Here is a 27,911-nt window from a genome sequence, read left to right on the forward strand (position 1 = left end):
ACACACACTTCCAGTCTCTAGATCAAATTGTTCTTAATAAACCATTATTAGATACATTTAACTTTGCTTCTTTATATTATTGGTCAATCCAGAGCAATTTATAAACTATATCATGTTTCCAGTATGCTTGAATTGCGTTATGTGTGTAGGTGTGTATCTGCAGGTTACAGTAGTGTGTGTCTGTTTTCATGCCTATGTGTAAATGCATGTATTTTTTTTTCTATTAATTGATTTACGTCCTTTCTCTCCACAGCTCAGCAGCGAATGGTGTGCGATCGGATGTGTTCGGATGACGGGTGCTGGGGCCCGGGGCCTGACCAGTGTCTTTCCTGCCGATATTTCAGACGAGGCCGAACCTGTGTTGAGTCCTGCAACCTCTTTGATGGGTGAGTAGTATTTTTGTTGTTGTTGGTTTTTAATAATTTTGATGCATTCTAGGAAAATGTTTTCTCCAGTAGTATGTTTGAGTTGATCTGATACAAATCTCTAAACCTGACCCCAAAACTGAGCTTTGCTCTGAATGTCAGATGATTATGGTTTCAGGAGAATACATCAATTCCTTTGCAAACCGCGCTACATGACAAGCAGAGGAAATAAAATCAATTTAAACAGCTTTGATGCATGAGAATGAAGTCAAAACATTCTCAAGGGCTCCGGAGGAGGAAAATCTAATTGCACATTGGCATGAATGTAATGAGATGAACCAATAAGGAATTTCACTGAACAGTTAAAGGAACATTTGGCTGCGTGTTACATCCAAAGTCCAAAATCAATCAAGACTATATTGTTAAAGTATTATATTTTATTACAAATTGCCCATTTGGGCTGACAGACACAGGTGTTTACCGCTCTGAGCTGGAAAATGGCTGACAATTGCGACAAAGGCCCTTCGAGTGTCCTCACAATCCACTGATGTTCTGTTGTCAGTGTGATTATTTGCATTCAGGTCATTGCTTTATGCCGCCAAGAGGCACATCAAAAAGATCAGTGCCAACTCACTTGTAGATGTAGTTCCAGGTCTTTTGTCCCACTCTTGAATGAATGAGGAGATGTTGTAAATCACAACACTTGAAAGCATCCATCTAAAATAAGACCATACCGGCAGCGTCTGCCACAAGATAAATATGACTTTCTTGCAAGCAGTGATGTCAAAGTTGTGTTCTCCCCAGGGGAAGAGGAGAAAGTGCACGTATGTGTGTGTGAGAGAGAGAGAGAAGGTGTATGAGAGCGAGCAAACCCTCGGTCATGTCGACTTGTTGCTGGTCCTTTTCTCGGCTCCATTTGTGGGAGGGAGGCTTTGAAGTTGCCGAGAAAAACAGCTCACAGCGAAGGCTTTGAAGAAGACTGGTGAGGATGAGGCGCGTGGCAGGGAGCTGCTGAAGCACACTTGTTTCTTATAATGTAAATACAGTCAGTCACTATGAGGCATTGTAAGCAACATTCGACAGGCCCACTTCTTGCTTTTTTTTCGCTGGCCTGAAATGTGGAATCGAAATGTCCTAAAGGTTTGCCTGGTGTAAGAAGTCACCACCTGCCATGCACCATGTATGTTTGGCAGATAAAGGGGAGCTTTTGTTGATTTTTGTTTGAAAAAGTATTAAATTCATTCCAAGAATTTGTTCCTATTTGGGGTTAACTAGCTCTTTTAACCATACAAGAAAACTAATATCTGGCCACTATCTTGGGTTCCCTTTTATCACAGACATAAAGACACAAACAAGGATCACTGAATTACTTGAGCACAGTGAAAGGACTAAATTCAAGTAGATTTAATGTCATATCGAGTTCTAGACTAATAGTGATACAATATAGAATAGTACCAGTGATCATTATGTCTCTCAATAAGTGAGACACGAATTGCTTCTGACAATTGTGTCGTGGACGTTTTGTTGTTACCAGGTGTTGGAGAATGTTTACTGAGGAGAATATCATTGTTGTCAGTATGATTTCCTTAGTATATGATTGACCCCAAAATTATACTACAGATACAAACAAAAATGTTTAATTTAAATTGTTGGAGAAAATGGCAAGTTACTTATTTACACAATGCTAATGAGAGTGAGTTTTGATCGTTGTGTTTCGTGACAGTACAGTATCATCTGCATTAGGGCTGTGTATTGGCAAGAATATGGCGATACGATACGTATCACGATACATGGGTCACGATTCAATATATTGCAATATATTTCGATACTGTGCGTAAGGCGATATATTGGGATTTTTAGAAAAACTAATATTTAAAAAAAGACATGATGTGCATAAAAGTCAAAGAATTTTACTTTAGGTAAACAATTCAATACACAGAAAATCAAACTGCCAGTTTGGGATTGTGGTTGACAGGTTCTTAGTGAGCAAATTTAGATATGCTAAAGTAGGCCAAAGTTCAGCCATAGCTACATGGTTAGCTTCTAGCAAAAAGTCAGGCACTGCTAGGCACTAGTGGTGCGTCTCAGCATAGCCATCTAACGGTAGGGGGTTTATACACAACATAAACATGAACCACTGTCTTACGTGAATATTTTTGCACGTAAACTAAAAAAATATATATATATATTGCGATACTCAAGTGTATCAATTTTTTCTTACACCCCTAATCTGCATAGAGTCTATCTGTTTCAGCGGTATCTTCCAGTCTAATAAATGATTGTTTTTAAAATCTTGGGTTTAGTTACTGTATATGGGGTTCTACTCTATGTAGCATAGATTGACCCATAATATCCCCTTTGTATTGGACTGTATGTCTCTACAGAAGTGAGCATTAGCTCATTAAATATGTTTCCAGGTTGGTGATTTCAAAACTTAAGATTCCTCAGCTTGCCCTCGTTATATGTCTCCATTCTTAATGAGGAAAGGCACTAATTCCCTTTAGTTTATAGGTCTGTTGAATAATACAAATGAGGAGCAAAGGCGTGCGAGGGGGGAAAAGAAAACGGCTGAGATGGTGTCCACTGGGGTTGGGGAAGGAGGGAGGAAGCGGATTAGGAAGGCGTTGAAAGTGTTTAATTAAAAAAGTTGCTCCGGTGTGTTGGCCATGCTCTGGTTTGCTGGAGGCTTGGAGGTCTGAATAGTAGCCACAGTCCTGCTTAAATTCCTACTAAAACAGGGCTAATCCCCCATCAGGCCATGCCCCAAAGGGGGCCTTGGCGCACACTTCCAGCCGTGAAGGGGGCCAATCAGGAGGAACGGCTTTGACGGAATGGAAATGACCCTGGAGAGCGCCGCTGCTGAGGTCTTTGTCTCTCACCCATTCTCCTCCATGTTTTTTTTTTTCTTTTTTTCCCTCAACCAACAAAAGAGTGATCTCTCCACTGCCTGGACTCCTTTTCTAAAGCATTCCCTTGGACAGAGCTTCCAGGAGAGAAATCTAATTTATTTTGGAACAAGGGAAAGAAAGACGAAGGAGAAATGTAAAAGAGAGCAATGGTTTCCTTTGAGTCCACTGAAAATATTATTAATAAAAAGGACACTCGGTGATACTGGATGTTTGAATGTTTGAGATGAACTGCTGTGAACACGACAAACCATTAGGACCATTAAAAAAACGCCCTGACATTAAGGGTCTGCAAAAGGGAAATTTAGTATTTTATCTTTACTTTTATTGCTCTGTAATGTGATACTGTGGAACTCGGCGAGTGTCAGAAAGTCTATTTTCTTTTTTGTAGCTTTTAGAATCACCAAGTCTAAAAGGTTTTCATCTAATATTCCCCACATGAAAATGCATAAAACACACATACCCACACGAGATCTGAATTTCCCAGTGCAAAATCACACACAAAAAACCCACAAGCAGGGATCTGTTGAATCTTTATTCCACCCTAGTAGCATCACATGCAAATACAAACAAAAACGCGCACAGGGAGTCACTCTCATTATCTCACCACTGTGAGAAAGGGGCTTGTTTGTAACTGGTGAATCCTTCTCTGAGGATGTCTGTCCTCTGCATCAGCTCATCGATCCCTCTAATGTGAAAAGGGTTTTTGATCGTCAGCGGTTGATATTGACAGCAGCCATCCTCTGCATGCCGGAGACCCCGCACTTCAAAAACAAAAGATAATGTGCTGATTCTGACAAAAACAAAGGGAGAAATGTATAGATCGGGTGCATGCCCACACACACACACACACACACACACACACACACACACACAGAGAGAGAGAGAGATATCCACATATAAGTATTCAACAGTATGGCCTGAGGAGCTGTGCAGTTCTTGTCGGTGTAATTGCAGTGTATAAACCCAATATTAAGCTATATTGTTTGCCTCTATTCCTTCAGAAGTCTAAGTGGAAAAACAAAACCCATCATGATCTACACGCATTGCTCTAACTGGCTAAATAAAGAGTCTTGCAGAGCTCCGATCAGTTGCACAAACTGCAATGATTTTTAGAATTGATTATAGGATGAAAAGCAAATTTCTCTGACTTATCTTTTTTGCTCTTTCGTCTGTGCTTGCTGCCTTTAGTTGTTTTTTTGCCTCCTCCTCCTCCTCTGTACCTCCCCCTTCATCCCAACCAAAAGGCAACTTCTGTCCATGCCCTCTCCCTGGCCTCTTCTGCCATCCTTCCCTTTTTCTCATTTCCTCATACCAGCTCCTACGCATTCCCTGGTGTTTGCCCATGATTTAAAAAGCTGTTCATTATTCATGGGCCTTCTCTGTTAGCATATTGACCATACTGAGCCTTTAACTTGATCAAATAGTCTTAGGCAGCGAGCTGCCCTGCATGCCCCTCTACCAAAGGGCACTCCAAGCAGTCAGTGCATGTAGGAATGGAGGAGATGGGCATGAGTAAATGGAGTTTTAACCTTGCTTTCTTGACGCTGTATCACATGTTGGTTTAAAATCAAAAGGCTGCTATGAACAGCTTGCGCTCATACACACACAGCATACTTCAAAATCCTCCCACAGCAGGCTCTTAATCAATATTTCAATGTGGCTCTCAAATCTATAATACATGCACCTCTATCTCAATTTACCCCTATCTCTATCAGGGAAATGCGTGAATTTGCCAATGGATCTGTGTGCCTGGAGTGTGATAGCCAGTGTGAGAAGATGGATGGGAACACCATGACATGTCTTGGCCAGGTAAGACCCTCTTGAATCTATTTCAGACACCCTTAAATTTAACTTTGTTTTCACTTAATGATACTTTGGTAGACTTTTTTTTTTTTTTTTTCACTTTTTGATTAAAACCACTCTGTTCAAGATAGTCCCATATCTTGAGCGTGCTAAAGTGGATTTCCAACTTATTTTGTGGGAGTCTATCTGTTTTGCACACAGGATTTCAGAATATATTAGTGCTGTGTTTGCAAAGGTGAATGGTAGGTTAATGGGAGGAGTGATGAACTACTGTGGCTACTTTAGGAGCCATGCTTTTGGCAAGCACACATGCACACACTCAAAACAGCAAAATGAGATTAGTTTCTGACCTTCTTGTAAAGTCACTTTTAGAGTCTCGGATGTGATCACACCACAACTCTCCAAAATGTTGAAATATCCCTTCAAAATGTCAGTAGAGATCCACGTGTATGCACACATGCATACAAAAAACAAATGAGCCACATCGGTTTGCTGGTTGAAGTGTCGTCTCGCTTTTCCAGACCTTCCTCCACAGCGCTGTAGAGGAGGGTCCAGCTAGTCCACACAGCATTCCGAGATGGGAGAAAAACGTGCTCTGGTTTATTGGCATTTCTTTAAACCAATCACAATCGTCTTGGGCGGTGCTAAGCGCCGAGCGGAGCCACGGTGCCGCTGCAAAATAGCTTCGGGAAGGAACTTGTTTTGGTGGAACGTGTACTTTCAAAAGTTGTTTTAGTCGTGCAACAGAAAACTCAGATTGGTATCTGTCCAATCTAGCTAGCTGTCTGGATTTACCCTGCAGAGATCTGAGGAGCAGTTAAACCGGAGTTTAAAATTCCAACACAAAGAAAGCGAAAGGTAACGGACATCCGGCCAAAAAGAGTGACATCCAGCGGAATTTCCGGCGGCAACAGAGCAATCCCGGAAGTGGAGTGTCGTGGTTATAGACTAGTTGAAGTGTTACTAAATTAGGATAAACTTGGGCGCTGTAGTTTATTTTGAGTTGTAAGTGTACTTACACTGTCCTGGTGCCACAAATACTAAAAGGTGCACCAAATTGGTATTAAACCGCAGCTGAAAATAGTCCATAACAAATATTTATTTACTTATGTTTATTTTTAAATGTCTTTAATTGTAATGAATGGGCTTTTGGTTAAACGCCACAGATAGTAAAAGTATGTCAGAGTGCACCAAGTGGTGGTCTAGCACATCTTTACCTTTATACTTTAGGGGTCAGGAGCCAAAAAGGTTTGAAACGTCTGCTATGCCACCGTACATAATTTTACATTTAAAGTGTTCCATGACTGAAAGTTGTATCGAATGAGGCGCATTAATCATTTTGTAGAATTCAGTAGTTGTGTGAGTAACCTTTTATGACTGTCCCTGGAGAGGGAGAGAGAGAGGGAGAGAGAGAATAAGAGATGAAGAGGGAAAAACACTCCTCAAGGATGCACAGAGGTGGCTGACTTTGAGATGCTGGTCACAGTTGAGTAGTAAATAACACCAGAGTCAATCATCCACAGGCGCTCTCACACACAAATACACATTACACATACGGCACACACAGATATACTTGACCGCATTCAGACGTCTGTATGCTTCCGCGCGCGCACACGCACACACACGCGCGCGCGAAAGCACACAAACATGCAAAGTGAGAATAATGTTTATTGATGGCGTGTGTCTCAATGTGTCAAACTGTGAGAAGCTGTCCGTCCGGTCCGGCAACGGAGCGCGGTGCCAAAACTAGCGCCCAGAATACAACATTGCCTCTTGACAACAACTCTGGCATACATACACACACCCACACTCAAACACCCATCTTTGCACAGTTCACACAATGCTATTTAGTCAACACCATCATCGCTTCAAACACAAGCATAAACACACACCAAAAACACAGTTCTTCTCTTGCACACACACGCCACTCTCCGTCTTACTTATTCATGATGCTGCTGCAGCTGAGCTCGTGATCAGTTACCAACTTGTCATCGCCTCCATCACATTCGATGCTGCGTACTTTGACATGACCTGATTTCTTATGCATTTTGCCAATTTTAACAGCGGTGCGGTGGAATACACTCTTGGCAATTTTCCTCAACACATTTTAAATCACTGAATGGAATTAATGCGAGGTCCTGCCAAGCTACATTAGCTGTGGTAGGAAGTGAGCAAATTGACATGATTCGCCAGGTTTGAATTTGATTCTGTTCAATTTTATTCTCTCCTCATACATGTTTCTATCTCTATTCTTTCCTTTATCCTATTCCCCCTCACTTTATTTCCTTCCCCTCTTTGCCCATGATGTTGTCCTACATTTCTTTCTCTGATTCCCCCTCTTTCCAATTTTTCTAATCCATTTACTACACCCTCTTTTTTTTATTTTTTTTTATTCATTTCTTGTCCACCACCTCTTTCTTACACATCCTCTCATCTCCCTCCTCCTTGTTCTGCTCTCCTCGCAGGGCCCGGACCAGTGTGTGAAATGCCTCCACTTCAAAGATGGACCCAACTGTGTGGAGAAGTGCCCTGATGGGTTGCAGGGGGCCAACAGTTTCATCTTCAAGTACGCCAAGGCCAACAACGAGTGCCATCCCTGCCATGCCAACTGCACCCAGGGGTAAGAGAGGGATGATACGTAAAGATGTGTGTCTGCGTGTACAAATTATTTCTTTCAAGTGTTTTGCGAGTGCTGAGCATCCTCTGGGTTAGGTGCTTTAATGCTGTAAAAAGCATTGTGAAGACATACTGCTTTGGACATTCGGCGCCTCCCTTCCAAGGAGAGAGAGAAAAAAAGAGATGGAGAGAGAAAATGACTTAATCTTGCGGCCGTTAGATTCCCTGACCCGGTGGGTTTTTGGTCAGGGGTAGAATGCATTGACCCTTAAAGCCATGTTGAGTATAGTGCAGATGAACTATGAATGAAGGGATGGGTGCAGCGAGGCAGTAGCTCGAGGGGAGATATGAAGCCAAAGGGTGGGTGTACAGCGTAAAAAATGTAAGATGAGGAAGGTTGCAAGTGAAAGGAGTAGGTGGTGCCTGAGGTTCTATAGAAAACTACATGATGTGCTCGCTGGAACAAAGAGCATCCAAACACAGGAAGTCACAAATCAAAACAGCTGCTGGAGGAAAAGTTTAACCCAAGAGCTCCAAATGGCCATACAAATATTAAAGAATAATTGTCAATTCTGCAGCATCATGCTATACAGTACATGTACACAAGATCCAAACGGTCCAGATACACCTCATTATAGAGTACTACTGTTAGGCCTGTAACAATTCCAAATACTGATGTACAATTAATTGTCTCAGAAATAATTGCGATTAACTTAAATATAATTGTCTCTTTCAGTCAAATTTAAAAATAGTTATTCATTTATGTATTACTTCTTCAAACAAATTAAAGTTTTGAGTGAATTGCAGGATATATCTTTTGGTTATATCACTGTTTTGCGACCCAGATCATGTGATACCACAAGTACACAGCCTATAAAGTAAACTACGCCTGTTTATTATCATAAAAGATTTTTTCATTTTTGTTGCTCTGAACGTTTATAGGGTCAAGTGCCAACAACTAACAATTGAAATAATACTAAAAATATATAGTCCGACCAATAATCACTTATATAATTACAATTTGGCACATCTAAATAAAATCAACAGTTACTAGTTATACGCCTTAAGACCTTAGCTAATGTTAGCAATGAATTGCTGTTAGACAAAGAAACCGCCATTATGTAAAAAAAAATTGACAATTATGTAATAATTGTTACAGGCCTAGCTGCTGGAGCTACAGGACCGTATAGTTCTCGCATGGTAAACGTATTAAAGAAATCGACTTTTTCTGCTTACACCAGAACAATAAGAAGAAAGCATGCTCTACTTGCTGTCAAAAACAATGAGGTCTTATACCCTGATTGGAACTTTACGTATGTGAGATGGTACTGGAGAATCTAGTGCTGAAACAAATCAGACAAGCTTATTTTGCTTTTAGTTGGATGAAAAGACTGATACCACTCTAATGTAACAGCACCTCTACAGCTTAGACACATTTTTTCAAGCTAGGCTAGCTATTTCAACCTGTTTCTATACTTACTGCTAAAAGAAGCTAAGCCAACCAACTCCTTGTTGTGGCTTTATATTTAACGGACAGATATAATAATGGTACGCCTTCTTTACGTACCAACATGCTCGGTTTATGTCTCCGTCCTCTCAAGCCTGTCTTTTGAAGTCAATGTGACTATGACTTTGAACTTGAGCCTTGGCCTTTTAATTATTTTTCTTTTTTACTGAACCTGGGAGCATACCATCAAGGAAACAGAAGGTGGGGTGTGTGAAAAGAGGAGAAAGGTGGGTGAGGAGCTGAGGTGGAGCTTGTCGGTGGTCTCAGCAAACAAAAGTTAGAGCACTGAAACCTAGCAACAGGGCTGGAGATATGATCTGAGGTAGAAAGGGAGTTATTGTACTCTCTCTCTCACACATAGCAGGAGGTCATTTTATTTCACTGCAGCTACCCTGTACGTGTTGATTATGTCAGTGCAGGAGCTTTTTAGGTGGGGGAGAGACAAAGGGAGAAAGCAGAGCAGAGGATAGCTGTGAACTTGATAGATACAGATGTTGTAATTCTTCCCATGACAGCTTTCGCTCACACACACGCCCGTTTCTGACTCTGTGAACACTAAATCTGTCGTTGGCATGACAACACCTCCATCATGCCTTGTCATTTTAAATCCTGCCCTCCAGCCACAGGGTGCTTTGGATTTACATCATGACAGAAGCCAAGTCCGGGTGTTTGAGGCCATGAGCCAAAGTGAGACATTGACAGAGGTCAAAAGTCAGTGTCAGGAACAGAGCAGCTGGTGAAGGTGTTTGTATCCTGCTAAGAGACACTTCAACAGGGCAGACGGTTAAACCAGAAGCCTCATTACGCTGCTTCAACGGTTTAAGGGGAAAGGTGGGAGGGTGTTAAAGGGAATGCACAGAGGGAGAGATGTGAGGCAAAGGTGAGGTGAAAGGGACTGGTGCATGCTGGTGTTCTAGAAACAACGCAACGTTAGTAATAGTTTGGCCGGCCGATTTGGCCAGCTCATTGACGAGGTTAGCAGTTGGAGCTGCAGTAGTGGCTGTCACACACAGCAGCGGTTTAGGGAGGTACTTTGCCCTCATTGCTGCAATTTGTGTAGCACTCTGACTTTTCAGAGTCAAAACCAGGGCTGCACAACATATCGCAAATGTTGATATCGAGGTACGCGTATCGCAAGACTTGCTTGAACTGCAATAAATGATAGCCCATTACTTGTGCCATGCATTCACACTCTGCATGTCAACATGTTTGGCCAATCAGATGAAGCCCTACTGCTCTAGATGCTGCCTGAGGTGGCAAAGAGCATGGATGTGAAAATAAAGCTCTTGGATTACGTGAGGTCTTAGCCAGCAAAGCAGAAAGACATTGAGTGATATCATCATTGCAATATTCAACAATGTTATCGCATGTTTTCCTGATATCTTGCTGCCTTAGTCAAAACTAAGTGAATTCTTAACAACACACAGATTCAGTTTGACCTGCCCTTTACCTCTGCTGTCCATCACAAACAAACATCCCCTAAATCTGCTTAGAAATCATAGAAGAAAAGACGCTCTTCCATCGAAGTAATCCAGTGATACTATAGTCTGTACATGCATGGGTAAATTGCAAACAGGATCTGCTAAAAGCTAATTGGGCATACTGTCAATTTGCCAAAACGTAAAGAAATACAGGCTTAAAAATACAAATTCACAAGTTTTCGACTGACAAAAATGTAGCAAATACGTACTGTACGACTATGTACTGCCTCATGATGTTTATTGTCAGACCACTCCTTTGTTCTCCAGGAAGGTAACTATGTGTAGACACACACACAAACACACACATCCACACACACAACATTGGATACAGACACTGATTGCTCGCTAATTAGCTACTTGGTGCAGCATTTAATTGACAACGAAGCGACTTTGGAGGAGCCACCGTTGTCACCGATTTAATTCCAAAGTTAGCCTGCTCTCCTAATTTGCTGTGTAATTTGTTGTGTCTTGTGTGCTTGTGCAGCCTGCACACACACACACACACACACACACACACACACACACACACACACACACACACACTGAGGAGCATTCAAAAACTGTTCTGCTGTGTCTATCCTGCTGCTCAAAGTCCTCCACTCAAGGAGCTAGAATTAATGAGCAGCCAACAGTCTACTCTAATCACTTCCTGCTTACCTAAATGCTAAAAACTCCACTTGTCACTGATCGGCGTGTTATTAGCACTATACGTTCCAGTGGCTTTGATTGTTGAGATAGTAAGAAAAAAAAAGATTCCTTGTATTTGGAATGAAGGTAAATGATTATGTTTAAAGATGCTGAAACAGAGGGGGAAAGTCCCTGAATCAGAGTCAAATTGGAGAACAAAACAACTTGTTTTTCAAAAGCGAAACAAGAAAATAATAATAAAAAAAAATCCCCAAAGGTTTGTCACAGCACTTTGTTTAGAAAATGCTCCCAGATGACGCAGAAATGTTTTCTCAGTCCACAAATCCATTTAAAATACCCCGAGAAACAGACAAGAACAATGCTTTCCCACCCAAACACTTCTTCCTGTCATATTGACAAGTGGTCAGCGGTGCTCATGTGATTCAGTTTTCCACAGGTCCCTGCCCAGTGACAGCTGATTGACGTGGAAGAAAGACAACACGAGGTTTACTCATAACCTGTCCCTGATTTAATGGATGATCTCTTTTGGTTTGTCTGCCCCGCAGGTGCGTCGGGCCAAGGCTCCAAGATTGTGTCGGGATGATGGACAGGTAAGGGGATCTCAGGATACATGTTTAATGTAGGATCGGGAGACCACAATCAGATTCTGCCACTACTCATTAACGTTTCTCATGATACTCATTATCAAGAGTGCAGTCCATTTTGTATTTTATAATTAATAGATTGTTTAGGAATGTTTTCTTCTGGTCTAATTGGTGCCACTGTTAGCATGTAATATGTGTCAGTGGAGTGTCATTCTAATTATGAGTGAGTAAAAATGGTCATGTGACTGAAACGTTCAGCATATAGCATTCAGCATATGTTCACACAAAAAAAACGCAAAAGTTGAAGCAGATTTAACTTTTGGAGAAACGCAACCTAACATCACCCTGCAGTGGCCAATCATGTAGGTAGGTAGGTAGATAGGTAGGTAGATAGATAGATACTTACTTACTTACTTTATTGATCCCCAAGGGGAATTCAAGGTCCCAGTAGCTTAAATACATCACATACATCATAAACAGGATGATAAAATAACAAATCCACATGAATAATATGGACAATAAAAGTAAATAAAAAATCCTCATAAATGTACTAAGGGATGTATAAGCATGAGACGCTTGCAGTGACAGGGCAGGGACTGACCCTGTGATTCAGTCTGCATGGTAAGGTGCTCTATGAGAGTGGGTGTCATGGTGGTAGTGCAAATAAGTCCAATAGTGCAAGGATGAAGTCTAGAGACCAGCATTAAATATGGACAATATAAGAGAATAATGTAGACATAGTAATATAAAAACTATAGCAGTGCAAGGATAAAGTTAAAGACAGCATTAAATATGGGCATTATAAGGGAATAAGGTAGACAGTAGGATGGACACAAATCGACAGTCAATATTAGAGGTTTGAAGTAATAGGGTTACAGCCATTGTTCAAGTATTAAGTTAGACCTCAGTCCAGGCTGGGGGAAGGAGGTATGTAACCGATCGAGATGTAACCGTCGATCAGACTCGGCAGTCATTTTGAGGCGGTGTGAGAGTCCCGTACAATAAACAGGAAACATCACTCCCATTATCGCTGCCGCAAGTACATTTTAAAACACTATGAGGGTAAAAATAAACGAAACGCAAGCGCCCAGGAGTTTCTGTAACAGCTGACTGTTTCCTGCAACAACAAAGAAAGCACAGTCAGTCGCGCCGTCTGTTTTCTTTCTTCTTGAAATGAAGCTGCCTTCAAGTGCGGTCGGGAATATTGAGATCTATAAACGATCTGAAAAAAAATAATTGTGAAATATAAAGTGTACTTGTGCTACATTGGGGACGTGTTAAATAACACAACATGACCTCACACATATGGGCCATTTAAGTGACCCAACCCTGCGGGGAATCGCCCAATCGCTTTCTTCTGTCTGAAGGCGCCCTTAGAGACCTGAGAGAGATACATTTTGGTGACGTGACTTGGATTTGTTCCAAACACCTAAAAAGCAGCTGAGGTTACTACATTACTTTACTTCCTCTACTACTACCAGTAACAAAGCTGATATTACTATTATAATAACAATAACAAGCGGGAAAAAAAATCAATAATAGCTAAATAGCCTGAAGACACAGCAACAACTCTATTAAAAACCCCAATAAAACAAGTGATCTTTACAGCAAATTCCAAAGAATGACATACTTATTATAAGTTAACCAAACTAGGATACCCACTTTTAAAGAGAGGGAATAGACGTTAGACCTTTTTTTATTTTCCTCTGCTGAGTTTCTATTCCCAAAATGAAAATGAAAAAAAATATTATTCCCCTTCTCATGTGGTGACCCCCTTGTCGCTTGTCCTTGTGTAAACCCTTTCGTCCTAATTGGAGAAGTCCTTTTTTCTTGTCTCTCACCTCATGCTGTCTCACTCTCTGTTATTTGTCCACTTTCTCTTCCTTTTGCTCCCTTTTCAGATTTTTTTTTGTTTTCTTTTCACTTTTCCCTCTATGTCTTTTAATTTCGCTCCCTATATGGTTCTTTCCATTGTTGTTGTTTCTCCTTGTCTCTCCATCCCCCCCCCGTATTTAATCCATTCCAAACCGCTGCATTACTATTCACAACATGGCTGTATATCTAATTATGTCGAAACCCACAGCCTCTTTGTAAATTTCAAGCTCTCCCCCTTCTTTGGGTTTGTCCCAATCGATATGGCAAAAGCTGCGACACCTTGCTCTACTATAGCTCCATGGTACATGAGTCTTCCATTAGCTGCTAATGGCCTTTACTGCTAATAGAGTTTGGTCTTCACATATCAGGTAGAAGTGGGTGTTATTTTATTCTGTGTGGCCGTGTTTAAAAAATAAACAAGAGGGCTGTGAAGATATTTTGCAATAAGGTGAAAATGGAATTCGCATGGATTAAGGAAAAGAGAGTAATAGAAGGACGGGATTGAGTGGTGGCATAACAGTATACACAAGTGCAAGATGTATTTAAATGGCAAAAGCATTAGCGCCATCATTAGTGACGAGAAAGAGCTTTTAACGCCCAACCTTTAGGCTTGACTTAAGCAGATTCTCCCCCCAGGAGATTCAGAAGCAATTTGTGAAGGATTGGCACTTTTTTAGATAGTAGGCGATGAATTAAGCTGGAAAGAACATTTAATTACATCAAAGCAAAAAACCCAAGTCAATTGCAATGCTGTATCAAATTAAGGATTTTCTAAATTACGCTATAATAGCCTTTCTGCTGTTCCCTTATAGGTCCATATTTAACTTAAAGTGTGTACTATGGGCAAATAAAGTCATTGTGATTGTTCTTCATTTTCATTCATTTTAATAGTTTCCTGCCTTGTTGTCTCTGGTATTGATTGTAGACCGAAATAAACTTTGAATTTCAATTGGCTGATTCATCCAATTTAGAGATGACCGGCTGAAATATGAGGAAATCCAGTCCAGTGTAGCACAAGCTGCAGCTTCTCCACCAACCCAAGTAATAAGAGCACATACCCTCAGGGGCGTATTCTTCTGACCTGTGAAAATGGAAGCGGCTCTCACCTGGAAATAGCTGTGGGCTCTTGTGCAAAATGACAGAGGAACGAAAGGGAGGGTTGCAAAATGAAGAGAGCAGAAAGGAGTTGAGGAAGAGGATAGCGTTTGTGGGAAGTTGTACTGTATACACTCTCCCAACAATCATCTTCTTGGATGTTTGTCGGCGGGAGAATGGCCCACTAGATTTGCAGCATCACATTTCTCAGCCAATCCAACACGGGCTGGCCAATCAAGCTGAAGATTCCAGATTGTAAACGTAGAGGGTTAATTCTGAAGTGGTGAAAAACAGCAGGTTGGAGAATTCGTCAGCATCGGCTGAGGTGTGCACTATTTTTGAAAGTGCCTTTTAGTTCCTTAATGTCTCAGCAATGTTAATGTTTCTTCTCTTCCTCCATCTCTACAGGACGCCACTAATAGCAGCTGGTATTATCGGCGGCCTATTTATCATCGTCATTCTGGCGCTCAGCGTTGCCGTTACCGTCCGACGCAAGAGTATCAAGAAGAAGAGGGCCTTGCGGCGCTTCTTGGAGACAGAGGTGAGAGAGTCGAGGTCATAACAGCAACATGAGAGAGAGAGAGAGGCAGCTAGACTGTTTTACTTTTCACTGATACTTTAAGTTTCTTTTTGAAATTATTCTAAGTTCATTTTCGTCGGAAGATACAGGATGGCAGATTGGAGAATGAACTGTTGCATTTGCAGCAACAGAATAAATTAGTAATAGCTTTGGGCTTAGTAATAGCTTTGGATGAATTACCGCAGTATAATGAATTTTATCGATTGCAAAGAGGAAATTGGAAAAGCTTCTTTAAAGATGCCTACCTTACTATTAATGTGAAAAGAAAATGAACAAGGCAAAGTTTTGTTTTACAGTTTGCTCAATTAAACTAAACAAACAAGGTCAATTTGGTACTGGGATGTGACATTTGTATGTTGTTCTGCTCTAAATGTACTTTTGCATAATGATTTCTTTTTGTTTTTTTGGTATTTGTTAGAAGTCCTTTACCTCAAAGTTGCAGTGCACTTTTCCAGATGGATGCCAACCGAACTAGACTCATAAGCAAGCCTTGAAACATTGAACCTTGACTATGGTACTTAGCCAAACCATGCATTACTCGGAAGGTTTTTAAAATTATGCTCAGGCCGCCATCGCCCATCGATCTAGCCTTGAAGAGGGTTCATTTCTGGGAAACATTAGACAGTGCAGCAGACTTTATGTTCAAACAAGAAAGTTAAAGATGGAGGTGTAGGTGAGTGCAGGGTTTATGTGCACATGTGTGCCTTCATGCTCCGGTTGATCACCTTTGTGCTGCTACAACACTCTCCGCCTGTGTTTCCGGTGTATGTGGGGCCCGGCAGTTATGTCATCGCTGCAGGTCCGCTGAATGGCCTCGCCTATAGGAGTAGGGCAGGCTGCTTGTCAGTCTGCATTAGTGTCATTTACAGGTAGAGGCAGTAGTGTTATAGACAGCTGTCAGGCTAGGGACGGGAATAGGAGGAGGCCGGGCCATGAGCAGTTTCTGCATCATCCCAGCCACACGCATCCATCTTAATCAAGCGGGCCCTGTTCCGACAGCCTCTTGACTGGAAGGGAAGTCTTCAGTCCGGGCAGATTCGCTAATGTACTGTCACAGAGAAGGAGAGGCAGGGGAGATATCGGGCTGGAGGGGGATCTCGTTGACCCCTTTTGCATCTCACTGTATAAACTTGTCCTGTGACTGATTTTTGCTCCTTCAAAGCTTGACTCAATACTCCACCAGGAAACCGTGAAAAATAACTGCCCAAGTCAATTCCCTCCTATCCCCCAAGGAGACCTAATAGGGTGTAAAAGTAATTAGACACAAGAAAATCTTTAAAACGCCTGTGACAGGTTGGCCTACAGGTTAGACAGGCCACTCATTAAGAGTAGGTCATGGGTTCAATCCCCACGGCACATTCGCAGCCATGTTTTAGTGTCCTGGGCGTGACACTGAACCTGCCCCCAGTCTTTGTAGGTCATTCTGTGTAAGAGCATTAGCTGAATGGTGAGGAACAAAGCTGTGGATCAACAGTTGATAGTGTCACTACCTGACCAGCAGGGATGGAAATATGTCATCTGTAGCCATCATTTGAGCTAACAGAATGAAGGGTTTTTAATCTAAAACGCTCTTGTGTAAGTCTATTTTGTGAAAATCCAGCAATACAAACATCGAAATTACTTTTGAGTAGAGATGGCCCGATACCATTTTTTGCCTCCCGATACCGATTCCGATACCTGAACTTGCGTATCGGCCGATACCGAGTACCGATCCGATACCAGTCATATATTTGATTATGTTTTAACAACTGTATACTACTATCCTGTATGGATGTGATATTATTTCTATCTTTGTTGTCAGTCTGGGTCAGGGTAAACTCTTTGTGAAACATGAACAATGAATGCCACAGAACTTTCTTCTGTTCTGCAGTTTGTCAGTTATAACGGAAAAAGAACATGAATAAACTACTTTAATGTAGATTTTCTTTAGGGCTTTATTATGTGGTATCGGATCGGTGCATAAACTCCAGTACTTACCGATACCAGCGATTTAGGCAGTATCGGAGCCGATCGGTATCGGAACATCACTCTACTTTTGAGTAGTGGCCGTATGCCTCAAGTAAGCATAGAGTGCATGATTTTGTTGCAAGCACTCGTTTTCACAAGGCCTTTATTCCTTCACATCTCTCTGGAATTTGAATTCTTCTCTTTAATATATGAATATGTGCATTCACACCGCATTACACAGAAACTCCTCTTTCCCCTGTTTACTTTCCATCTGAACGCTTCTGTCCACTCTCACCTACCCAGCATAATAAAAAACCTGCGCTCCTTGCAGTCTGCATCACACTTTCCACATAGCTGTGTTTTGGCTGATGAAACCGCACGATAGGCTTTGGACGGCTGGCGGATGTGGATTCCCTATTCATACGAATGATGGAGCCGAGTCTGTGAATGGAGATCAAGCTTGTCTGGATGAGGGATTTGAGGACGGCGAAGGCTCAGGGACTCCCCCTCTCTCTCCCTATCTGCCGCAGCTTTCTGAAACCGAGAGCTCACCTCGTGTCAGATGGGAAAAAGATGCCTCTTGTGCGTGCTGTCAAAACGTGATCTGAGCACCCAGCCGGCATTTCCGTATCAAGGACATGTGTGAAGGCTGTTGCCTTGCAAAACACACTGCTACTTCATTTCTTTGTTTTCTTTGTCTTTTCTTGCATCCTCACTATTCTAGTTTCCTTTCTTTGTTCTCCATTTTTTTGTATCTCCATTAATCTGTCTGTCTCCCCCTGTGAACAGACACTTTATTCTTCCATTTTTTTTAACTCTGTCTTTCTGTTTGTATTGTGTTCCCCCTCTCCCTGTCTCTCACCTTGAACGAAACATAGAGGCTAATATGAAGAAAAAAAAAAAAAAAGCCAGCCTCACACTGTGGTGCCTCTTAAAGTAGCCCTCCGTGAAAACAAATTGCTTTGCTCGCAGGGAGAGGCAGCACAAACAGCGGAGTCGCCTCACTGTTGCAGCGCGACCCCAGGCCTTGAACTTTGACCCCAGTCCAATGAAGCACGACTAATACACTTGGAATCGCCCTCCCTTCCTTACCCCCAAAGGTCCTCTTTCAGTGGCGTTGTACAGACGTAGGCCATGTGAGTGTTTCAGAACCACAGGCCGTGGACAGCTCTCATGCTGCTTACATGCGCTCCTCTGCTCTCTGACAAGAAGGATTTCAGTGTCCGGGGGAGTCGGACAGCTCCCGTCGTTCACTCCAGGGCAGGCTGGCTGAACGGAGGCACGGGATGTCATTACAAATGCATGTAGTGCAGCCGAGCCCTGTTCAAACGTACTGAACCTCATGTTGAATTTAAGTCAAGATCCCAGGGATTCAAAAGACACCAAATATGTCAGGTTCGATATCACAGAGGTGCGTAGAGAGTAAGGGTGGAAATCGCCAGAGGCCTCACGACATGATATCATCACGATACGATAATGTTGTGATTTTAAACATATTGCAATATTCTGCGATATATTGCAATTTATTTACCTGTATTCCAACTTCAAATTTTTTCCCAATTTCAAATGATGTCCCCAAAAGGAAACTTTGTCAACATCTGTTTTATCTAAAAAGATAGTTTTGTTCATCTCAATTCAGTGCCATTGCTGCAAAATGGGATTGTCAGGCAGACAAACTGACCAACACACAAAAGATTGGTACTTGGTGTTTTTCTCCCCACCCCTGGTAGAGAATAACGTTTCTTTTTGGTATACAGGCTCAGCCAAAAAGTAGGTTAGTTTATATATATATATGAAACGTCAGCAAAAAGAAGTCACATTGGTTAAGAAACATTGGTTATTTGGTAGAAGAAAAATTATGAAATTATTACCATTAAACATCCATCACAGTTTACATCTTCTTGGCTCTACTTTGACGCTATAGTTTTGCATGCAAGTTTCCCTGTGCAATATTGGGTTATTTATTACAAACTTGTTTACAGATTATTTACTTTAAACCACTAATGCCCACCTGGTCCTGTAGAGAATATGCAGTGCTAGGGCTCTCCTGGGCCAGTGATCTAAACACTTTCTTTTTAGCCATTGGCCCCATGGCTATACTTCAGGAAAACAGCTTCAGCAAGAAGAAAACATGATTTAGTTAAGTTAACAGGTATTTGTATTAATGTACTGCCAATTCCAAATGTTTCAACACCTAAATTAGAGATCTTACCAAATATTTTCCACAGAAATGAATGTTTAGTAACTAAGCAGTGCAGTAAAAGACTGCTCTTTAAATGCAGATAGTGGAGGAAAAGTGAGTTCATCGCTGCTGGGATGGGCTCGCTAATACCAAGAGTGAATGCCCTTTGCATACTGATAAGCACGCTCATCTGCTATCATGCGCAAATGGTCTTAATGAGCTCACTCCGTGTCATTGTGGTGTCATAAGTATAGCACAAGAATATTTTACTAGGCCTTTAAGATACCCCAAATTCAGGAAGAAAATAAGGTGCTCATTGTGGTATCAAACAATGTGAGGGCACAAATGGTCTTACATGCCTTCAGCCAGTTCATTCAGCCTAATTGTATTGAAACTTACTCTCATGTATACATCTCACGTGTCCTGCATTGTACCTGTTCTTTCTTTATTCAGTAAAATCAAATCTCATGAGCCTGTTTAACATTTACAGTGTTAGGCCGTTCCGACTGCAGAGAACAAAACTTCATTATTTCCCGAAACAATTCCTTTTTTGGTACTTTAACGTTAAGTTAAGTTCTGCATCTGTAGAATAAATTGGCACGGTGGTCAAAATATTGTACGTTTAGTTGAAATATGAACATGCATAGATGCCAGCATTGTTTCCACACAATGTGATTGCTTTGGGCAAAAGCTCGTGGCATGACAGTCTTGTTTCACCTGATTTCAATTACACAACACAACAAATGCAGCATTTGATATGGGTAATGTGAATATTAAAGCGAATGCCCGAGGGTTCGCAGTGCAACTTTTATGTTTGAGGACATTGTTTACTTACTCAACACAGAATAATTGTGTGAATGTATTCCTGCTCGAGGCGCGAACACACTGCTTATTTGTCCAATGAAGCATCCGAATCCTCTGCACCGAGCTACTGGCGAGACTCATTTGGCAAAGGCAGGGTGCATTATTAGCTGGTAAATAAAGTGCCGCGGTGAGTGTGTGTGAGTGAGAATGACCTCAAGAGAGTTTAAGAGGCCATGGGTGTGCATCTTATTCAAACAACCTCTCCTGTCCTCCCCTCATCAGTTCAATCTGGCTTTGTTCTAATGAAACAATAACGGCTACAGCCTGTCACCATCTGCTCATACTACTGCTCCGTCACCTCCTCCCTGCGCCTCGTCTCTGCTCTCTCTTTCTGAATCCCTCCATTTCTCTCTGCCTACATTACAGCATCACTTCTCTTGTTATTCATGCAGTGTATGCACCAACACACTGATGCAAATAATGCTCTTTGGCCAAATACCAGGCTGATATGATGGATGTGACCACAGCATGTCCTTCTTGTTGAAGTAAATAAAGTACGCAGTTGGTGCTTCTATGTAATTTAATATTGCATGTAATAGCTTCTTTTGAGAGCCTCAACACAGGTATCCCCTACCACTTAATGGGTCACTTAGCTCACCCTGGGTCACCTTGCCTTAAAAAGGTATGATGAAATACAGCAGCCAAATGGATCTTTCACAACCTGGCAACCCACATGTTGTTGTTTGGTATTTAGTTTTTCATTTATAAGCACATTTATCATAATGAAGATGATGGCATTTTAATCATCAGTGTAAATGTGTTGGGGTTAGCTCAAAAGCTAAATGGCTAGCTTATTACTTATCTATAAAGCATTACTACAGTTGTTAATTAACCATTATTGATACCGGCAGTTACTTATAAGATTCCTTTTCAAGTTTTTTTTTTTTATAGCTTTTACCTGTGAATTATTAAAGTTAGAACAGGTTTAGTTATTTCACATGAAAGATTTCTGTATTTGAATTTAACATTTTTTCACTGCTTTAAAGTGGGTGGTGCTCAATTGGGGGGGGAAAAAGTAGTCTGCACTGTACACCAATCAGAATTCAGCAACATTTGAGGGTCAAATTTTGAAGTATGGCTTATTTTTAGAAAGTGGTACCAAGACAGAATCCTTGCTGTTTATGGCTCAATTATTTATCAGTTAAGTATATTGAGTATTGGCTAAAATGCTCCTCTCTGTCAGTGCTATTTTTCTGTGCGAGGAATTTTCTAGGAAGGAGTGGAGTGGAAAGAAGGTGGTTTTCAGTATTACGCGATCACAGAGTCATGCTCTCACTGCTCCCTCATCTCTTTCACTTCCCTCAGTATTTATCCCTTATCCTCCTAAACACTGCCCGTCTGCCAACTCACTTCCTGCGGTGGCATCTCAGCAGGCGTACACTGCGCCTTCAGGCCAAGCCATAACAACAGCCATTAAACGACATGTCATTGCCGAGCTGGGGGCAATGTCATCCATTCTGCCGACTGGACCGGTGTTGCGATCGCCAGTCCTGTTGTGCTGATGGTTTTATATCACATTAAGTAGGTGCTTGTATGGCTGACCGACTGATATATAGTCTCATAATATTGTTTGATGGCCGTGGTTGAGCTGGCTGATTATGCCGCTGATTAACCGCAGCGAATGAGGGACCTGTATTGGCTCATTAAGACATGTATTGATCAGAAGCATTGACTTCTTGTGGATGTGTGTTTTGTGGTCTGATGTGTGTGTGTGTGTGTGTGTGTGTGTGTGTGTGTGTGTGTGAGCTTCCATCTGTGTGTGTTTGATGTTGCTATGAGCGTGAATTTGCATATGTCAATATTTGTGTATCTGTGTACTGTACATGTACATCTGTATGTGTTAGTGTTGTGAGATGTGCAATACACATCTTCCCACTTTTGTGTGTGTGTGTGTGTGTGTGTGTGTGTGTGGCACTTCCTTCCCTCTGGCTCAGATCTTTTCACTGCTCGGTTACAGGTGCCAGCCCCTGCTCTTTTATATTTAGTAGCCGAGGCTTTGTTAAGCGGCTAGTGGTGAGGCGGGCGGGTGGCCGGCCAGCTGCTGGGATGCTGTTCAGTGTCCGCTGTTACTGGCAGCCAGGCAGCTCGGAGGAGGCCTGTCATAACCTTGAATTGGAATTGTTTTATATGTGCACAGCTGGTGAGCTGCTACTCTTTGTCGGCTGTGATAGCAGCTGACACCAGACTGTGATTTGCTTAGCAGTGGGCACACTGCGGTCCACATTGGTGACTGCCAGTTCCGACAGAACTTCACGTTCACACCCCCGAATTATTTGTATTTCCTAAATGCGCATGAGTAATCCAAAATCACGCCAATCAGGACAAGGCAGTCACTGTTTTTGGCTGCTTATTTATTTGCTTCAAATAAACCTTGATCTTCACCTTGCACTTCTCTTTCCAAGACTCTGGAATGATGATTCTGATTCTGATTGTGATGAGTGGGATAAATAGTCTAAATTTGTGTTTTGTCAGCTGGTGGAGCCCCTGACCCCCAGTGGAACGGCCCCTAACCAGGCTCAGCTGCGGATCCTGAAAGAAACTGAGCTGAAGAGAGTCAAGATTCTGGGCTCTGGAGCTTTTGGAACAGTCTACAAGGTCAGTGTGTGCATCTGCATTTACAAAGTGCCTGTCGGTGGGCACACAATTCACACACTGCTCTTTCAAATGTGTGGCCTCCGCATTATAAATCGAACATTAGTGAGTCAGCTAGATGGCAAAGAACACATTCAAGAAGAGTTTCTTTCAATGCCCTCTTACGAGTAGAACAACCCTGCTTGACGACCTAAACAATGAGCATAAACATTTCCCTTTGTAACAGTGTTTTCTGACAGACACGAGTGTAGGGCGGCCCAAGGACCTGGAACGAAAACTGCGGTTTGCTTGCCAACTTCGCTGCCCTTGGCAACATTATTGATATCACCCTGAATCTAAGCAAACCCATTGAATAAATACAGAATTTTCTACCACCAGCTTTAAATTTCTCTCAATTACAGTATCGACAGGCCTATTTGATTTTATATCATCTGCATACGTAGTGTGACATCAATGCATAGCCCCATTATGATCCAGAGCTTTTTGCGTTGGCACCATACAGTGAGTAGAAATGTTATATATTTTTTTATTTTAATTTGAGGAATGTTAGCAGTGAAGGAGACACCGTTAAACACAGGAAGTACCCATCAAAATCATCAGGGCCCTTGCTGTGGCTGCATTTATGGTGATTACTTGTACATTTCAGGGCATCTGGGTCCCAGAAGGTGAGACAGTGAAGATCCCTGTGGCTATTAAAATCCTCAACGAGACCACCGGTCCTAAAGCCAACGTGGAGTTCATGGACGTGAGTATTTATACCGCAACAATTTGTGTCCATTTTCACCCGTGTGTGTTCGTGTTTGTGTGCCTGAGCTGTAAAGCCTCAGCCTTGTCACGGAGATGGCCGAGCCTGTCACTTTGTGGGATTGTGCATTCGGCGGTAAACTCTTATGAGAGTACCATCTCAGTCAGAGCCTGTAATAAAGTGAACTCCACTGTGCTGTACAGCCAGGCATGTATTGAACGAGACTCTATTAAAAAACAGCACTTGTTTATGAGATATGGCTTTATTGGAATCCAGGAGTGATAGAGGGGAGACGAAGATGAGGAAGGGAATAAGCTGCAGAGTTTTCCAATTCTTCCCACAGTATCTTCTTCACTCCTCTCCTCCATCCTTTCTTCCCCTCTTTCTTTCTCTTTTACCCCTCTTTCTTTTTCACACACTTCGACTGCTCAGACTTTACTTATCACCACGTTTTGCAAAAAGATAGTTTATATTCAGTGTCCTTTTGGATGTTTGCCCAACTGTTTAAATCTTTATAGATGATAAATTGACTGAAAGAAAATTGTCAGATTACTGAGGCAACATGGCTGTGCTTCCACCCTCTTTTTTCCTTTATGCCCAATGTTTTCCTCTCTTTTGCCCCTGCATCTTCCTTCCACCTCCATCCTCTACTCCTTTCCCTGCATGTCCCTTCCACCTCCCTCCTTTTCTCCTCTCCTCCTTTCCCTCTCTTCCTCTTCCACTGTTTCTCCCAGCGGGGGTCTCTGTCCATTCAGAGCCAATATGCTCTGTCTGCCGGCTTGTTAAACAGCAATCTAAAGGCAGGCTCACGCCTCGCCACTGGGAAACTAGCCACTGGAGTGCCAGCTCCAAACACACAAATCCACACATATAAACATATATAACCAAAAAGGCCACACTTCACAACAAAAGGCTTGCCAGTGGTGGTGGCCTCGTATGTGAGAGCTGTGGGGTGTGAGTTGATTATTTCATGTGAAATGCAGAGGACTAATAGTGCACTAATTTACTGTGTTAGAATGCATACACTTGTACACACATGCTGGAACATGCACCAGTTTTGCAGGGGTCTGCCACTCTATCACTGTGTGTGTGTGTGTGTGTGTGTGTGTGTGTGTGTGTGTGTGTGTAGGAAAGTGAGCAAGTGAGCTAGACGGGAAAGGAGGGTCAGCTGGCAGTAATGGAGGTCAACGCTCAGGGAGATGAGAGAAAAACCAAAACACACACAGACTCGTGCTCGCACACACACAAGCCCTCCTAACGTTTGCACCGGGAGTGCAGAGCAAGTGTTTAGCTAGACATAGTTTACGAGACGCAGGTCTTTTAGGATCACAGCGAAAGAATCAAAGAGCTCTCCTTCTTTTTGTTACACACACAGATGTCCTTTTGCTCTTCCCCTTCCTCCCTCCCTTTTTCTTCCTCTCTTGATCCCGAGGTGTGAGGTTTGCCCGGTGTAGAGGTGGCTGGAGTTGTATAATGTCGAGCAATTGGTGGGCAGGTGGTTTTATGAAGTGGAGATGTAGGGGCACTACCTTGGGCCAGGAGGCTCTGTTTAAATCAGGGCATTGATGGTGCCAAAAGCCTCTCTATGGCCTATTGCCCCCTCCTGTTTAGAATAAATCTACTCACACCCACACCGCCACGACACTCCCTCTAAGCTCATTCTTTAGCACCTGAATTTAAAAAGGCACCTCATCTATCTGTCAGCTGCCCCAGGGGCCAGAGCCTGGATATACACCTCCTCGACCATTTGCTGTATGCAGAGACAGCGAGAGAGAGTGTAAAGTGTGTCCTTGAGCATGTGAGCGTGGAGTGTTTTGGAGAGCTGCAACGAGAGTGTGTCCTAATATGAGAGTGTGTGAATGAGAGAGCGAGAGAGAGGCAATATGGGATGAGGAGAACGAATGAAGTGAGTGTTTTTAAGCAATGACTCAGAGTGCAGCTTCTGCTCAGCCGTAATGCATGTACATGTCTGCCACGAGTTTCAGCCCTCACCATCATAACACTTCATAAAACCACCACACATCCTTCTGCTCGCAGCTCCGCAGTAACAGTTACCCAACGTTGACTCCCAACTGTTCAAACCTCTATGTCCATCTGCTGCAGAGAGAGATGAGACAGAAAATGCTACAATAGCTCATGAAATCAAACACATTGTGACTCTCTGTATGAGACAGCACCAGGCATTATTGAATATGCAGCGCTCACATTGCGATGTTTCAGTGGTGCAACATTTAAGAACCTCTGTGTTTCATACATGTTAAAATATGGATGAGAAAAGGCTGATGTTTGTGCAGCTTTGAAGAGGGTTTCTACAGGGTTTTCTTGCACAGTGAGAATACTCAGTGGACAGATGCTGTGCATGCAGATATAGTCATCATGCCACAAGTCTTAATTTATGCAGCTAACTCCAGAGGTCTTTGGAATACAGCACAGTATTATCCATGGATAATAGATGCATGGACAGACATGGATTCTACTAAAATAGAAGCTAATACTACTTGATGAGTAGAAAATCTACACCAGTGGCTCCTAACCTTGGAGTCAGGACCCTCAAGGGGTGCCAAAAAAATGACAAAAGTTTAACAGCTTCGTGAAAAAAGGTTCATGCAGGTTCTTGTTCCTGTGTCCATAAGAACAAAGGTGCATTTTCAAATATATTTTGGGCAAACAAAGGAACTACTTGACTGTATTCCCAGCCATGAAATGCAACAGTCTTCTTAGTCCCTCTTTGTCCCCCTCCCCCCCTCTCACCCAGGAGGCCCTGATCATGGCCAGCATGGAGCACCCCCACCTGGTGCGTCTGCTGGGCGTGTGCCTGAGCCCCACCATCCAGCTGGTCACCCAGCTCATGCCTCACGGCTGCCTCCTCGACTACGTGCACGAGCACAAGGACAACATCGGATCGCAGCTGCTGCTCAACTGGTGTGTCCAAATCGCCAAGGTAAGAGACCACAATCAGGTCAAGGGAGAATGGCATCTGGTGCTGCCGCAGCGTTGGTGTGTTACTGCACTGCATGTGTTGGCAGTTGTGAGGGTTGTAATGGGTTTGTGTTCATGTCGCGTTTTTTCCCAAGCCAGAATGTGACGGATGGTGACATGTAGAGGCTTGCCAAGTCCAGTGTCACCCCAAACAAGCTCACATTTTTGCAAAAACATATTATTGCACATTCCAAATGCTTATTTAAACAGCTTTCAAAACATTGTTGAACTGCTTTTACAATGTCCCTGATCTGTATGACCTTTAAGTTACTTACTCTGGTTTTTTTTCCCCAAACCTTTTGGCATTGTATCAAGATCTATGCAACATGTGTGCAGCAAATTCAGAAAATCCGAGCATTTTCAGTGTCATTTTACGAACAAATACAGTGTTTGGATCTATTGTTGTAGACTTTTTAGCATGAATCTCTTCCAGATCGCCCTTTGTTGATCCTAATTATCCTCACTGCTTGACACACTGATCATTTTCATAATCCTTCAAAATGACACAATAGGCCACTGACGTTGACAAGCAGACAAGCCTAGTTTGCCTTGAACTCTGTCTGAGAAGCACATCAACACGCATTATTTTTTCGGGGAATGAGTGACGGCGCAAGAAATTCACAAATTATACACCCGTTCTCTGCTACACAAACAAAATCTGCATTCAGAATCGTCGAAACAGCCGTAAGGCTTGAGATATTGTGTGTACTTTTGCTTACCCAAAGAACATTTGTGTTGTGTTTGCAAATTAAGCCGATGCAGCCAGACTGCTTGATAGTGTAACTGCCGGGTGAGATTTAACATCTCTGAGTTATAACGTTGGGATGGCAGTAGGGTGCTAGGCTGCTATTACATGCTGTGCAGGCAGACATCTGCTGTGATACAGAGGAATCTCCCCCATCAGCTCTGGAAGCAGTAGCTGACAAAAGGCTGATTTACCTCTGGCACTGATCAGCCTGATTGGATTTTGGACAATAACTGTTAATATTCTATAATGGTTGATTTTGTGCTCTCCAAGTTTGCCAGTCTGCTATTGTGTATTCTGAAGATGCATGGTTACTATCCATTGAGGTTTGAATTCCCTGCTTCCAGTGCAGCTATGCCTCCAAGAAGTGTAATTAAAATTGCTGTCAGTTATT

General features: G+C 42.4%; 1 protein-coding gene across 1 annotated transcript in view; it reads left to right on the forward strand.

The window, feature by feature from the left end:
* The window catches only part of LOC144512999 (receptor tyrosine-protein kinase erbB-4-like), a 252,836-nt gene that overhangs the window by 194,487 nt on the left and 30,438 nt on the right, over positions 1-27,911 (forward strand). The window contains exons 13-20 of the mRNA XM_078244041.1: positions 254-386; positions 4,990-5,083; positions 7,543-7,697; positions 11,875-11,919; positions 15,292-15,424; positions 22,929-23,051; positions 23,695-23,793; positions 26,549-26,734. Coding sequence (XP_078100167.1) covers positions 254-386; positions 4,990-5,083; positions 7,543-7,697; positions 11,875-11,919; positions 15,292-15,424; positions 22,929-23,051; positions 23,695-23,793; positions 26,549-26,734 — 968 coding nt within the window. The remainder of the gene's footprint in view (positions 1-253; positions 387-4,989; positions 5,084-7,542; positions 7,698-11,874; positions 11,920-15,291; positions 15,425-22,928; positions 23,052-23,694; positions 23,794-26,548; positions 26,735-27,911) is intronic.

Source organism: Sander vitreus, chromosome 24 (assembly GCF_031162955.1).
Source record: "Sander vitreus isolate 19-12246 chromosome 24, sanVit1, whole genome shotgun sequence".
Classification (NCBI taxonomy): Eukaryota; Metazoa; Chordata; class Actinopteri; order Perciformes; family Percidae; genus Sander; species Sander vitreus.